Here is a 16112-nt window from a genome sequence, read left to right on the forward strand (position 1 = left end):
AGTAGGTAAAGCCTGAAGGGAATCCATTAAATTTAGCAGTTAGAACATCAGTAGCTTGGTAGAATGCAGTTTTTGCAGAGTTGTGGGAGCAGGAGCCAGATTGCAATGGATGGAAGAATGAAAAATAAATTAGAGTTTGGATTACTCTTTTAAAAACTTTTTAAAACCTAACTACAAAGAACATAACAGAAATAAAATAGTGCCCCAAGGCAGGCATAGGTTGAATGCAAACTTTTATTGATAAAATATGGAAGCCATGCATATAGTTGAATGCTAAAGAAAAGAGACCAAAAATAAAAAGTAGAAGAGATTGAACATAAAGAAGAGAAGGGGTAATAGATAAGGCAAGATCCCTGAGGAAAGGCTTGGTATCCAGAGTATAAACAGAGGACTTACTCTGAGAGAGCAGAGGGAGCGCCTCTTACACTGGGAAGCAGGACAGGATCAGGGACACGTTGTTGCAGGGAACTGTGTGCTGCTAGAAGGCAGGGAGTAGCCGAGTATAAGAATAATGAGAATTCCTAACCTATAAACTTGATTATCTCTGTTCAGTTCAGTTCAGTTCAGTCGCTCAGTCATGTCCAACTCTTTGTGACCCCATGAATCGCAGCACGCCAGGCCTCCCTGTCCATCACCAACTCCCAGAGCTCACTCAGACTCACATCCATCGAGTCAGTGATGCCATCCAGCCATCTCATCCTCTGTCGTCCCCTTTTCCTCCTGCCCCCAATCCCTCCCAGCATCAGAGTCTTTTCCAATGAGTCCAGCTCTTCTCATGAGGTGGCCAAAGTACTGGAGTTTCAGCTTTAGCATCAGTCCTTCCAAAGAACACCCAGGACTGATCTCCTTTAGAATGGACTGGTTGGACCTCCTTGCAGTCCAAGGGACTCTCGAGTCTTCTCCAACACCACAGTTCAAAAGCATCAATTCTTCGGCGCTCAGCTTTCTTCACAATCCAACTCTCACATCCATACATGACCACTGGAAAAACCATAGCCTTGACTAGACGGACCTTTGCTGGCAAAGTAATGTCTCTGTTAAGTAGTGTCAAATACTAAGAGTAATGTGGGAAATAGCATAGCAGCTGGCTTGAGGAAGTGGATAAAATCTGAATAGTTGTGACGGAGAGTGATACCTAACCAGAGGATCATAGGATTGATGGGAATACAAACCCCCAGCTGAGATTGGAAGCCATAAATTCCTTTGGATAGATACTCAGCATCCTACTGTGCATATAGATACAGAAGGCAGGGAGCTAAATTGACCCAAAGATTGAGATTTTTATCTGGTAGGTGTAGATAAGGGGAGAATGGCAGGAAAGTAGTTATGTTGCTGATGGATCCCAGGTTCTGGTTTAGCAGGAAAAGATGTAAAGACAGGAAGTGAGTGATCGTGGGTCAGTGAAGCAGGGGGTGGGGGGATGGGAAATCCAAAGTATCAAGGTTCTGGAGAGCAATTCTTAGCTGGGGTTGGTGAAACTAGAATAACCTGTGGACTTTTTCAACGTGCACTCATCATTCCCATGATGAGCATTGACGCTCTTCATTGGCCATTTCCTCCCATCACCTCTTCCCAATGAAGCATCACCTCCGAGGTCACTGTTGTCACTGTTGACAGCATGGGAATGTCCCTCAGGCAGTGACCCAGTAAGGTTGAAGAGCTGATGTTACTACCCTATCTAAAGACTTCAAAAATTCAGTGTCATCTCAGAAATAGTTTGGGGATTTCCCCGGTGGTACTGGTGGTAAAGAATCCTCCTGTCAATGCAGGAAATGCAAGGGTCACGGGTTCGATCCCTGGGTCAGAAAGATCCTCTGGAGTAGGAAGTGGTAACCAAGTCTAGTATTCTTGCCTGGGAAATCCCATAGACAGAGGAGCCTGGCAGGATACACTCTGTGGGGTCACAGAGAGTCAGACATGACTGAGCACAACTCAATAGAAATAGTTTCATTGTTAAGAGAGGGGTGTATATATATGTATTTTTTTGTTTTATATTTCACTTAATTCAGTAGAAATATCAATGAGTTAGAGATCATTTTTAAACCTGTTTCTCTTTTTAATGTGAGCAATGCTGGTGACAGGCTTGTTTCTCTCTTTGAATTCCAAGTTGAAAACCTGTAGTGACACTAAAAACATGGAATCATCACCTGGAAACCTTTTGTGTCCAACCACCTCAACTGTAATTTTTCTAGAGAATGTTTAGTAATAGGATTTTTTTTAATATGTTACATGATTCCAATCAAAGGAATGTACCCAAGTATAATCAAGACATGTCTTTCTATACAGAGTGACTTCTATTTCATTTTTGAGTCTTATTCTTTCTTTATATGGCCTTCCTGTTATAGTCATTGGTCTTCTGGTAAATCTTAGAATTACAGTCTTTCTCTTTAAGGACTTGAATTTTTTTTCCTCTCTCTATGTCTCACTACTTCCTGTCTATTTCTTTAAGGTGAGAATGCAGGAAGATGCAGCTCTCCTAAACAAAAGAATAAGCGCTCAGCCGGGGCTCACAGCACTTCCCGAAAATCCAAACACTACACTTCCACCTTTCCAAGACACCTCTTGTGAGTTGCAGTCACGGATTGACCCATCTCTAGGTCAGCAGATGAAGGATGGCCTCATCATGGGGGGCCAAGGCGATGCTTCCGTAGATGCTATTTACAAAGCAGTCGTGGATGCAGCCAGCAAAGGAATGCAGGTTGTCATCACCACTGCTGTCAACAGTACAACTCAGATCAGCCCCATTCCAGCTCTGAGTGCCATGAGTGCCTTCACTGCTTCCATTGGTGACCCATTAAGTCTCCCCAGTGCTGTCAGTGCAGTCATTCATGGACGAAACATGGGCAGTGTGGATCACGATGGGCGGCTGAGGAGTGTGAGAGGGGCTCGGCTCTCCAGCAGTCTGGACCACGGGAAGAACTCCAGCGAAGGAGACGGCTTTGAATATTTCAAGTCAGCAGGTTGCCACACATCTAAAAAACAGTGGGATGGGGAGCAAAGCCCTGGAGGGGAGCGAAACAGGTGGAAGTGTGAGGAATTTTTAGATCATCCAGGCCACATCCACAATAGTCCTTGTCACGAAAGGCCCAACAATGTCTCTACACTGCCATTTCTGCCTGGGGAACAGCACCCAATACTGTTACCACCAAGAAACTGTCAAGGGGATAAGATTTTGGAGGAGAATTTCAGGTATAATAACTACAAAAGAACTATGATGAGTTTTAAGGAGAGACTAGAGAACACTGTGGAAAGATGCGCACACATTAACGGGAACAGATCTCGGCAGAGTCGGGGCTTTGGAGAGCTGCTGAGCACCACAAAACAAGACTTTGTCCTAGAGGAGCAATCTCCAAGCTCCTCCAATAGTTTGGAGAGTTCTCTGGTCAAAGACTACATCCATTACAATGGAGACTTTAATGCCAAAAACATTAACGGGTGTGTACCTAGCCCTTCAGACGCTAAAAGCATTAGTAGTGAAGATGACCTAAGGAACCCAGACTCCCCCTCTTCAAATGAATTGATCCCTTATAGGCCAAGGACGTTCAACGTTGGCGACTTGGTCTGGGGCCAAATCAAAGGACTGACTTCCTGGCCTGGAAAATTAGTCAGAGAAGACGACGTTCACAGTTCTTGTCAACAAAGCCCCGAGGAAGGGAAGGTATACCAATCTTTATCCATTGTCAAATACTAACCTTTGTTCAGATGTCAGTTCTTATTTTCTGTTATCATCACTTTGGATTCTTCATGACTCATTGAGGTCTCACAGACTTCTGGAGCATAATGTGAAGAGGGGATGGTTGTAGTCACCAAAATGTCATATCATCAAGGGGTGAGTTGTAAAGCATTTGTAGATCCCACTAGGGTTCAGCATGGCTCTGACCCAGGAACCAGATTTCCAGAATTTGGTTAACTTGGCCTTTCTTCCTTGCATGTGCCTAGTTCTTCATTCATACAGAGAATGAAGGCAAGTAACAATGATGGGGGGAGAAAAATCTGGCAGTTGTTGGAACCCAGCAATGTGGCAGGGGTCCTCCCAGGCGGCAGAAAGCGCCAGGGGATTGGAACTCTCCCATGTGCTGATGTGTGATACACAAAATTGGGGAGAAGCTAAAACTGGGGTGGAGTTGCAGCCATTTCTGGAAGCAGGGGGTAACATCTGAGTTTAGAATGGTGTCTCCTTTCAGGAAAAGTTCTGGGTCTTTGAAACATATGGAACTGTTTAACCCCATAGTCTGGTTCTACTTAACACAATCTGATCACATAAATTAAATGAAAACTTCTCCATGAAACTACCATTCAATTTAGAAGAAATTAGTAAGGGCCTTCTGAGCTTTCCCCCTCCCCACAATTGGTAGAATTGACTCACTAGGCAAGAAATATGCAGAATGTTCAAAGTAGATAGAAAAATTTATATCTGAGCAGGAGATGAAAATAATGCACATTCCCTACATAGGATGAAGAAACATGTAATTTTTCATCTCCTTAGGAAATAAAAATTCCTTTTACAGGTATATATTATTCTCTTAAAGATTATATTATGTAAAGCTATTTCAACTCTGTTCAAACCTCCACTGGCATTTAGGTTTAATGGCAAAGGAAACCAAAAGCATTTTGCCAGCACAATAAGAGGATTGTCTTTCTCCAAATGACCAGGAGGTCCTTAAAACCATCACTTATAATGCCTAATATATACTTGTCAGGATACACTTTCAGCATAATGTTTCTACCTTTGATAAGAAAATGAATTCCACATTCCTATTCATAAAACATTTTACTCTCTAATCTCTCCAAGACCAGACAAACATTCTTTGGGTTAATAAACCTAAATATTTTTGACAGTTTATTCAAGAAATAATTAGAAACAGCAAAATTGGGCTTTTATTATATAAATGGAATTGCTACAAATACAAGATATAGACATTGAACTGTTTTATAATCTGTGCAAATAAAACCAAGTCTTTTTTATGTGCCACTTTATCCAAAAAAAAAAAAAGCTTAACTAACAAAAAGATTACGGCTTCCCTTCCCTGGAAGCATTCTTCCTGTCCTACAAGCCTTGTCTAAATATCTTTTTATGTCCTCAGGAGAATAAAGGTACACACTTTTAACACATTTCACTTTAAACCATGATCCTAATCTTCTGCTTAGTCTGTGTTAGCAAACTCCTGGGATTGAACTCCTCACTGATGTTTAGGGAGATGCACCTGAAAACAAAAAGTCATTGTCTAAGAGTCCAAGAAACATTTTTTTTTTTACTTTATTTGAATAATCAGCTGGTTTTCAATCACTATAAAATAAAAGTTTTTCACAAAATCCAGATCCTTTTTCCTTGTTATTGACAATAGATTAAGTCCTAACAGCGAGCATAAAATTGTTTATATAAATTCAAATATCCCCTCACCCATTGGCTGACATTGTAATTTTGTATTCTTACAACTTTGATATCAAAATCTTGATAAAAAGATACACTAAAAATACTTTTAGTAAATCAGAGAAAGTAATTGAAAGCATACATTTAGAGGTGAAAAACTAAAAATTTATAATGAAATATTAATGATAACACATGAAATATTTACCTGTCATTAAAAAGCAAAGTATATCAGTCTTAAAAGCTCTAGGGCACTTAACATTTTAAAATATCTCTGGTCTTTTCAGGACAGCTCACTTTTGCACATAAAAAAGCAAAGTGCTACTTCACAACCCCTTTTTTTCTCCTGTAGTTCACAAAACAAAGGAAGGTCCTCCTTATTAATGATGCCCAGCTAGTCAAACACCGTTCTCAATTTATAACACTAGAAAAAGTGAAATTTCAAAAACAGGTCTCTCTGACTTCAGCTAAATATCCTTTGCCTGATGTCTTGGTAATCCTGGTTCATCTAGAAAAGATTAAACTGTGGTTAATACCTGTGTAAGACAAAGCATGATCTGTTTGAAAAGATTTCCTGTAAAACATATTTTACATTAAAATTGGTTTAAAACTGTGAACCAATTATGATGAAAATTTCATTTACATTGAACCTCTTAGTTCTCACAATGTCGGATACGTAAAGCCTTGTGCATTTATAACCAGACTTCTGCTTTTAAAAAGGTAAGCAGTACATTAGGTTTTCTTCCATATACTGTGGCAGTGCCTGACATTTTAATAAAGTCAAGAGAGAAAGACAGAGACTGACTTCATGAACAATTTGTTTATTATAGTAAAATCTTATTAATTCCATCTTGCTGATGTGGAATGTGGACCATTTTCCCCATTAATTCTCTCTGTAGTATCTCAGAAGAAACGGTTTGCAGAAAAATTTTCTTACACATAATCATTTAAAACCTTTTTAGCCTCCTCATTTTTCATACTAGTATTTCTATGTTCACCTGAGTAAATTAATCCAAGATACTGTCAGACCTTACCAGATACCATCTATGTTAATTCAAATTTTAGAACAGGTTTATTATCTCCTCCCACTCCCTATATCTCACAAACCTATCATTTATTTTTTGTTAGTATCTTTGTTCTCAACAAGTCACTTCAAATTCTTTTTGGAGGCAGAGAAGAAAAAATCTGGGAAAGATTGAGGGCAGGAGGAGAAGGGGGCAACAGAGGATGAGATGGTTGGATGGCATCACCAACTCAATGGACATGAGGTTCAGCAAACTCCGGACATAGTGAAGGACAAGAAAGCCTAGCATGCTGCAGTCCAACACAGGTCACAAAGAGTCACGACTGAGCAACTGAACAACAAAAACTAGAAAAAAATATAATTACCGTGATTACAGGTAACTAATTCAGAATAAGCTGGACACCTCTCATGTCTCTGGACTGATAGGTCAGGGCTGTGAATGGAGCAGGGACTGAGATCTCCAAGTTGTCCATAACCTGATACTTTAGCTAACTGTTTGTCATGAGTGCAAATGACTCGGTCAGCTTATGATTTAAAAAGACACTTTTAAATCTTCAGTGGGGTGTTAAATGTAGTAGAATTGCTAATAGTGCATTAGAAATATCCTGCAGTTTCCAAGATTACTTTCTAGGAGGTAGGATTTCTAACTATCAAATACTGTGTGAACACAGCAGAGGAGACTAGAGAGAAAGGGCTTCGGGCATTCTGATGTGAGCTTAAAAACAGCTCTATCAGTTACCTAAATGGTTCTGAGTGGGTGTATTAATTTCCAGAGCTCCTCAAGTGGGAATATTAATTCCTACTCAGAATGATGTTAAATACAATACTATAAATAGATGGGGCTTCCCTCGTAGCTCAGTCAGTAAATAATCTGTCTGGAATGCAGAAGACCTGGGTTCAATTCCTGGGTCAGGAAGATCCCCTGGAGAGGAAAATGGCAACCCACTCCAGTATTCTTGCCTGGGAAAATCCCGTGGACAGAGGAGCCTGGCAGGCTACAGTACATGTGGTCTCAAAGAGTTGGACACAACTTCGTGACTGAACCATCTACCACCATAAATAGATGATACACAAAAGAGGCTCAGTAAAAATTAACCTCCTCCTCTCTGTTCTCTGTATTAAACAACCTTATGAATTTGGATTCTACCATTACAAAATTGTGGTCATTTGGCCTTCAATATTGTATACCTATCCATGAATTATCTATAAATAAAGAACTTATTAACCAAGTTGGGGATTAAAGGATAGTAATAACATTCAATGAATGAAATAGTTTACCTATTTTTTATGAATCTCAGGACATTGCATACAAATTGGCATATTTGATTATAAATTTATGTTAACTGTTCATTTTAGGCAGAAGTTCTACTTGGAAAGATTTTAAAGGACTTAGTTTGGTGAATAAACTTGAAAGTTCCCCTCTCCTCACAGTTTCTAAAAACTATAAACTCAGACATTCTTCCTCTACCCACCAAAACACTCAACAGTATTAATTAGTAGAGATTTTTAACAGTCAGTGAAAAGTTGGGCTGAATCACCCCTATTTAATACCGTCCCAATACTGAAGCTATGTTACAGCACTGGAAGGAGAAAATGTGCCTTATATAATGCCATTCAGGAAGTAGTATCTCCTTACTAATACATTTTTCCCTTGCCTATCAGTTTGTAATAAGAACATTCTAGAAGATATGTGTACTTTTTCTAAAGAAGTGGTGCAGGTTTCTCTCTGAACCATGAACCCTTTATAGTTTCAGATTTAGCAGCCAAGAATAAGACCTCAGTGCTTAGTCAGAGCTAGAGAAATGTACTGCCAGATCTTGGCACAGTATTAAGGAACTCTTGGAGAGGAAAATGGCTTCTGCTGGCATTACACCTATACACTATAATGTACAGACATTTTAACCCTGTGCAACTGTGGGGGGAGATGCTTATCTTTACGTATTTATTTCAATAATTATTTTAAAGCAGAAAAATGTTCTTTTTTTCCTAAAACATATTTTGTAATTATCATCTACCATCTTTGATCTAGCCTAAAAGTGTTGACTCAAATAATAATCAAAAAAAATGAAATTCTTTTTTTTCTGAGTGGATAATTTTTACTTTTTGAACATTGTCCCATTGGTCTTTGTATTTGATTGTTCTTATATTCAGTGTGTATTCTGACTGGAGGCAAATTTAGGAAAGAATTTATTTCTGTATTGGCACCAAAATGTTTCTTTTCAATGAAATGTTTGTTGTTGTTGGACAGGTAGAGACATTGCTAATTATCTAAAAAAATTCTATCCAGAAAAATGACCTGGTTAAATGAAGAAGTTTTTAAAAGCAACGGATAGGGTGCTCCTTCTCTAGATTCACTCTTTGACTTTTTTCCACATGGTTATAATTGGCAGGAGGAGATGAAAGTAGCTTTCTGAGTGTTGTTCAAAACAGACAGAACTCATCATTATTAAAACTCATGCCAGATTTATTTTGGGACGGTCACTTTCTGTTTGTCATTCAGTATCACATGCACTCATGTTTTGATGGTATGGAGCAAAACCAGAGACAGCTTACAGTGGTATTCTGCAGATGTATAACCTAAGAAGTTGAGCCTGGGAACTAAATTTGGAAGGTGTGCCCTTCTGTGATGTTTAAACACTTTTACTTTGAAGAATATTCTTTCTGGGCTTATCAGTGTTAGCTATTTGTATTCTTTGGTACTGTCACTCTCTGTTGAAAGTATTCTTTGTATATTTTCTTTGCCATATATATTTTCTTAACCATTTCTGGAAATGAATTATTTTCTCTATACCCAATCAATATCCATGATATTTGAGCTGCATTTTGACTGGTGGGGTGGCTGGGGCAGTCAATGCTTTGCAGCAACAGAATATTTTTGAAAAAGAAGAATAATTTTTGGAAAGTGATAAGCAAGATAAAATCCAGACAAAGGCAGTGCCTGATCAAAATTTGAAAGATAATGAAAAGGAAAAGCTAGGTAACACCAAAAATATGAATATTGGGGAAAAGACTAAACTGAGTACAAAGTTGAGGTAAACTTTAGTAATTGTGGAATACTGTGAAGCTTTTTCCCCCCCTGAGGAAGATTAAAGAGGAAAAGGAGGAGGCCTGTCTCCCTTCCTAGATAACTGAGTCTGGAGTTCTTGAGCTTGTCAGTACAGTTGTCATGTGGTTACTAGCAAATGGAATCTCAAGTATGAGGCAAATACATGCTTCTGTTACATGAACTCTTCAACAGTGTATCCTTAAAAGTACAAGTTTATTCAAAACATTTAATTCTGTATGTATTATGGATCTATATAAAATTTGATGTCACATTTAGAATAGATTTACTCTAGTCCTGTAGTACAGTTCTCTAGTACTTAAAAATGCTTCTATATGAAGTGAAGATGAAAGGAAAAAAAATAACCCTCAGATAGTGCCACTGACTAAAACTGTGATAATGTCGATTGGCTTAGTCCATTTGAAAAAACTGGTTCACTTTATGAATTTTTCCTTAAGTAGTATTGTTAAATTCATCCTTTCTATCACAGGTGAGTCAACTTTCTACCCCAAATTATTTATCATTAATTCCCATACTTGAAAAAATATTGAAATATTGAACCTAAGTTAGCAGGACTTTTTCAGCCTAAAGATTAAAGTAGTTACTATTTAATAAATGTTTGATAATAAACCTAATAAATGCCTCATATTTGCTTATTGCTTATTGATTTTCCAAGATTTCAGCTCAAGTCACATGTTACCTGTACAAATACTTAGTTAAAATTTGTCCTTAAATTCTTATTTACTCATTTTTTATTCATTCGACAAATATTTTTGACATGTTATGTAGTAGGCACTGTTCACACCACTTTAAAAATAACTTCTAGTCTTATTCTAAGATATATGTGAAAACATAGGTATAATGTCTTTGTATTTTTCTAATATAAATTTATATGAATATATCACTATTAAAAATGTTTAATGGTCTATGTTCCACCTGAAACAATTTCACATGCCACCAGTGGCACTTTGGGAAAGACTGCATTGGTGTTTATAAAGCACCTTCATACTTAGATAATCCAAGTAGACAATCTCAGTGACTCATAAAGATGTGCACAGCTATTTCCATTTGGACCTCAGGAGAGAGGCATTCTTAAAGACACAAACCACAAGCAGTTAAACCAAGGCTCAACCCTGGTCTCCTAACTCTCAGCTTAGTACTCTTTGCATGATACCATTCCCCAACAATAGGAACTGATGACACTGTAAAAAAGGGATGGGGAAGTGAAGAAGGAACAGGGGCAACTGAGGTCAGCTGCTTTCTCTGTGCTGTGAAATCTGTGATATGGCTGTGCTCTGTCTTTTAACCTTTGTGTGACAGCTTAGCCTCAGCACTAAGTACCAGCAAAGGAATCACCAAGAGATTTAATCCTGTTATCGGGGATTAACACCTGAAGGGAGTTTTGACATCTTCTGTAGTTAACTGGATCAAAAGTGATCTAGGATCTTTAATCCAGACTCTTCTAATATACACTGTAGCTCACTTTCAGAGGGTCACTCTGACTCTCTGAAATGTTTATGTCTTCTTTTATGTCATAGACTTACTTTTGAGATACACTCCATGCTACTGTGCTGACCTCAAATCAAACTGAATTTAATTATCAAATCTTTAATATATGCCTTGTGAACAAAATAAGCAGCCATAGTTTCAGACTTGTTCAGTAAACTCTTAAACATCCACCATATAATCATGTCTGGTTTTATGGGTATGTTTCTAACCTTACTGAACAGGCTATAGGTCTAGTTATGCCAAAGAATTATTATATCTAAAGAATCTGAAGGAATGAAAGAAGGGATTTAGAAGTTAAAAATTCAGCATATGTGTATATTTATACATGAGATAATATGTGTACTATAAATACATAAAGTCTGATTATCTTTTTCTAATTCCTAAATCACAAAGGTACACAGTTATACCATGATAGCCACTACTGTTAGCATCATCATGGCCAGAATGAGAATATGTTGGCCAATTATGAGTAAAGATATAAAGTCCTCCCCCAATTTCTCACCAAGATAGAAATCAAATAATTTATGAATATATAGGAATATAAGATTATTAAATTCCAGATTAAAATAGTAAGTATCTTAAATTACTTGCTCCTTCAGTGTAAGTTTTATTTTAAAATATATATATGTTTAATCATCTTTTTAATGTTATATTTATGTATTTGATTCCCAGTACTTTCTTTATTTACAAGTTAGCTAGTTAATTTATGAGTGTTCATTAAATCATTAAATATGGTTTCTATTTGACTAGAAATGGAATTTATTTTGTGGTTCTCTGATACCTTTGTAGGGGGTTATCTTTAAAGACTTTCTTGAGTATTGTGTAAGTGGATGAATATTTTCCCCCAAAAAACACACACTCTTCATGTATTATATTTCACAATACAGAAGAGTACTAAAATTCTGACACCAAATAAACTGAACATTTACCTCTGGATATATATGACCTTGTCATATTAGAAATACAAAGTCATGTGTATCTTATAGTTTCAGAAATCACTCTCATTGCTTTCTCTTTCAAGGTCATTGAATCCTTTATAAATAATATATTATATTATGAGTACCTTAGAACCTTAGAGGCATATTTAAATGAAGAAATCATCATGGAGAATTAGTTTTAAAAATCACTAGAAAATTATTCAAGTGTAAAAAAAATTTTTTTGAAAATTAATCTGAGCAAGCGTCACCTAAATTTCTGTAAATAAAAATTGAACTTATAATTTGACCTAATTTTTTGAGTATGTATATATAGACATATATACTTACATGTGTATGTATATATGCATATACACACATATACATCTCTCTATATAATATATGTGTATTTCAGCATATATTAGAGTTGGTGTGGTAGAGAAAGGTTGCTTTGGAGTCATCCTGAGTTTTGATGCTGGCCATGTAACTTAAACTCACTTAGTCCCATCTGTAAAATAACAATGCTAGTGTGCAGTATTACCACATTAAATAATAAAACAGTGCCTTCTACATAATAAATGTGCAAGAAATGCTTTTACTGCCCCTTATTTCTTACTTAATTAAAAATAAAAATAGACAATTTTTAAAAATCATTTGACCTAACTTAGTTTTTAAAAATCGAGACCAGTGGGATAAGTTTTCATTGTGGCATGTTGCGTTATTTCACTGTGAATCTGCTTTCTGTTGCCTGTATCAGTCCCTTCTGAGATCTCTCACTATACCAGTTTATGTCTAACAGAAGCTCCTATTATAGGAGAGCTTTCTTCTTGCTGCCAAGAAACTAAATTAAATATAAGGGGAATTAGCTATAAATTAATTGTGAGCTATCTTTCATAATTTGTGTGAGTGAGTACAGGATGGAATCCCATTTCTAACATGAAATGTGAAAAGGTATCCAGGCACCTTTAAAAGTAAAAACACATGGATATATTCATCTTACTTAAGCTTTTCCAGTCATTCCAATAAGACACTTGACGACTACTATAGAAATGTTATTGGAACAAAGTTATCTCTTGTTCTGGCACACAATAGATTGAGTATCCGCAGTGAATTTCTGTATGTAAGGTACTTGGATCCTTTGGGACAAAATACAAAAGGAATGAAAAGGAGATTATTTCCATTATTTGACTGTTATTCTCATTGAATAATTAGAAATGCTTGTTTTCAGACTTGACAGTGGAGACCCCTTGTTAATAATCATCACTGTGTACTAGATTTGAAGAGGTCAAAGAAAGTTATTTATGAACAGTATTCATGAGTCAGGAAGATTCAAAGACAAAAGCTAATCATTTCCTTGTTTATGAGAATGTATTTTCTTACCCATTAGGTGTCTTGGCAACCTCTGAATTTTTTATTAAAGGAGTGCAGGGTGGGGAAAAACTGGGTTAAGGGGTTGGAGGGGACTTAATTTGAAGCTACATTTACACAGCAAGCAATACTGTTTCTACTGAGATTGTGTTTAAGATTGTGTGTTAAGATCAGTAAAAGTACAGTGCTTTTCTAAGTGTTTTTATTTGCATATTAAATTTCCTGTTTGTTAATTGTTTTCCTTAGGAGAAGTGACTTCAAGAACTATGATAGAGAGTATTAGGGGCAGGTGGCAAAGACTGCACCTCCCTCTCCCATCAAACCCCCAGCCACCAGTTGGTGGCTCACAGTGATGAGGCAGCAAGTGTCATATAGCCTAGGCTGGCAGTGTTAAAGCAGGACCACGGAGAGGACACGCCCATCAGGTGTAGCCACACCCTCTTTACAGATCCCTAGGGACTACAGACAGCCCACTACCCTACTCCTTTTTTTTCCTGGCCTCTGCAGAGCCTAACACAGAACTATGTAATACCAGCTGTTCTGTGCTTGGCTGTGTTCACCATGTTTGTTGCATTTTAATTCTCACAGCAATTCTAGCAGGAAGGTAGGTATTAATGTCCTTGGGAAAATTTTCTTGAAGTGTCTTTATTTTTGAAACCCAAAGCTTTGGCTAACAGCGAAGGTTTAACAAACTAAATATTTCTCTAAATTATCCAGATTTTAGGAGGCCCGGGGAATTTAACGGTATTATTCATGCTAGAAAGTGAGGTCAGATGCAAACTTCTGTGTGCTGGCTCCAAAGCCCACCACCCTCACTCACCACTGCTGTTTTTCATCTGATGGAATATAGATTCGCAGTTGCTGGGCATCAGGCAGTGCAAAAAGCAGACCAGGATCTCTGACTTACATGATTTTGTGAATTAAAGGTTATTTAAGTTCCAAGTTTTGTTCTTCAAACATTACTTTGAAAATGTTGACATTCTGAAAGCCACCCAGTCTTTCATTTCCGTTGATGTTGCAGCCTGGAGCCTCGGAATCAACCTCTGCCCCAGCGAGGACAAGACATTTGATGGGACAGTGAGAGTTAAGCCTCCCTTCCCCCAGTGCCACACAAGCACCTGCTTGTCTGGCAGGAAAGTAAAAACAGTGTTAACAATTGCAGGTCTGGGTAATGTGGTCTGGTCTTCATGCCTTCACTCAGGTGGAGCCCGAGAAGTTGAAGACACTAACGGAAGGTTTAGAAGCCTACAGCCGAGCCCGGAAAAGGAACAGAAAGTAAGCACAACTTTTTTTCCGGTTTTGTTTTTCAAGGATATAATTTACTGGCTTTCCTTCAAAGGGACAATGAAATCTCACTGATTTAGTCCATCTTGAGCCCTGCCTAAGTACAATTTAATAGTTATCATCCAAGAGGACTATTACAGATGAATTAGCTCCTACAGAAAATATTTTCTGAAACAATTTATACTGTGTGTGGGACTTCCCTCTTCATCAGCTCTTCCCTTACTCCCTCCATCTCCATCCCTCTCACTTGAGGGGAAAGAAAATATGATTAGTAGTCTCAACATGTACCAATGAAATAGTCTCTGAAAGTGTAGTGAAAGTGTATCCCTTTGTAATTCAAATACTTTGGGAGGGGGAATGACCCCCCTTGTTGTACACATGTGAATAATTTTGGCAGATTACCTGTTAGTAAAAGTGATGATAAGTAATTATTTTCTTGGAGCAGGGGCAATAGACTTTCTTTGGAATTATAATAAGAAGTTGAACTTTGGGATGTTATTCTTAATTATTCAAGTTTTTCCAGATCTTTATATTTTTAGTGAACGTAGTATTGACAAGTAGATAATGTTTATTACATAACTTGTATGTAATACAATGTCATAATGTAATATAATATCATAACTATTATTTCATTTTAAGATAGAGAACTATAAATGTGCTTCTGTATATGTACATGGAAAATCATTTTAATATATTAATATATATCAATACACCTACTCAGCTGCTATAATTTTCATATTATCAAATGTCTAAGAATTATGAAATTGTAATGATTAGCAGTGTACCTTATATAAAAGACTTATATAATGATAATGACATCTTTTAAAGGGCAGTCAGTCCCTTAGTGGTGTCCTCAGTAATTCTTGCCAGAGCTAAAATTTTAGAATGCAACAAATCTTGGGGAAACTCTCTTCACCTCTCTAGAATGTTCATAAAAGAGATGTCAGCTGCAGTGGGCTAACTCCCGTGCGCCTGTGTTCAACACTCCTTTGGAAGATGGCAAATTGGCAGTGGTTTTGGTGAGGGCCAAGTGAATTGTCAGATTCGCTATAGATCTGATAAAGTGAGTCAAGTCCCCTCTATTCTGACTGAAGTGATACAATGAAGAGCTTAGTAGTAGGATAAAGCCTATAAAATTAATACAAGTTCTGGATGAAAGGAGGGAAATTACAGGCTACCTACATCACGAATTTTCATTGGCCATTTGCCTTAGAATATTCAATAGTACTTGTTTATTAGAAGTAAAATATCCCTGAAATCTTTCCTTCAGTGAGATATGCCAGTTAGCTGGATTATGTGCAACATATCCAAAACTGTTGATGACACAAGTATTTAGATATACTGCCTTGAAATGAGCTGTATTTTCCTCATAAATTTGCTATAAAGCAATTTCTGAAAGGTAATGAGTAACAAACAGCAACATAAAAAATTTCCTTCAAAGCCAGCTTACTATTTGAGGTGAATTTATATGGGTCCTAAGTAACATTATCTAAAGGAACCGAGGTAAAAGACAAAAATATGAAGCAAAACAGCTTTGTTTATCAGACTGTTGTCTAAGTAGAAGGACTTGCCTTATAAATGCCTCGTAGAATACTTTACATT

At 37.2% G+C, this 16112-nt stretch overlaps 1 protein-coding gene across 2 annotated transcripts in view; it reads left to right on the forward strand.

Moving 5' to 3' along the window:
• MBD5 (methyl-CpG binding domain protein 5) overlaps positions 1-16112 on the forward strand; it is a 149434-nt gene that overhangs the window by 119925 nt on the left and 13397 nt on the right. For both annotated transcript variants that reach the window (XM_013969841.2, XM_018062636.1), the window contains 2 exons: positions 2450-3658; positions 14428-14501. In XM_013969841.2, the coding sequence (XP_013825295.2) occupies positions 2450-3658; positions 14428-14501 (1283 nt within the window). The remainder of the gene's footprint in view (positions 1-2449; positions 3659-14427; positions 14502-16112) is intronic.

This window comes from Capra hircus, chromosome 2 (assembly GCF_001704415.2).
Source record: "Capra hircus breed San Clemente chromosome 2, ASM170441v1, whole genome shotgun sequence".
Taxonomy (NCBI): Eukaryota; Metazoa; Chordata; class Mammalia; order Artiodactyla; family Bovidae; genus Capra; species Capra hircus.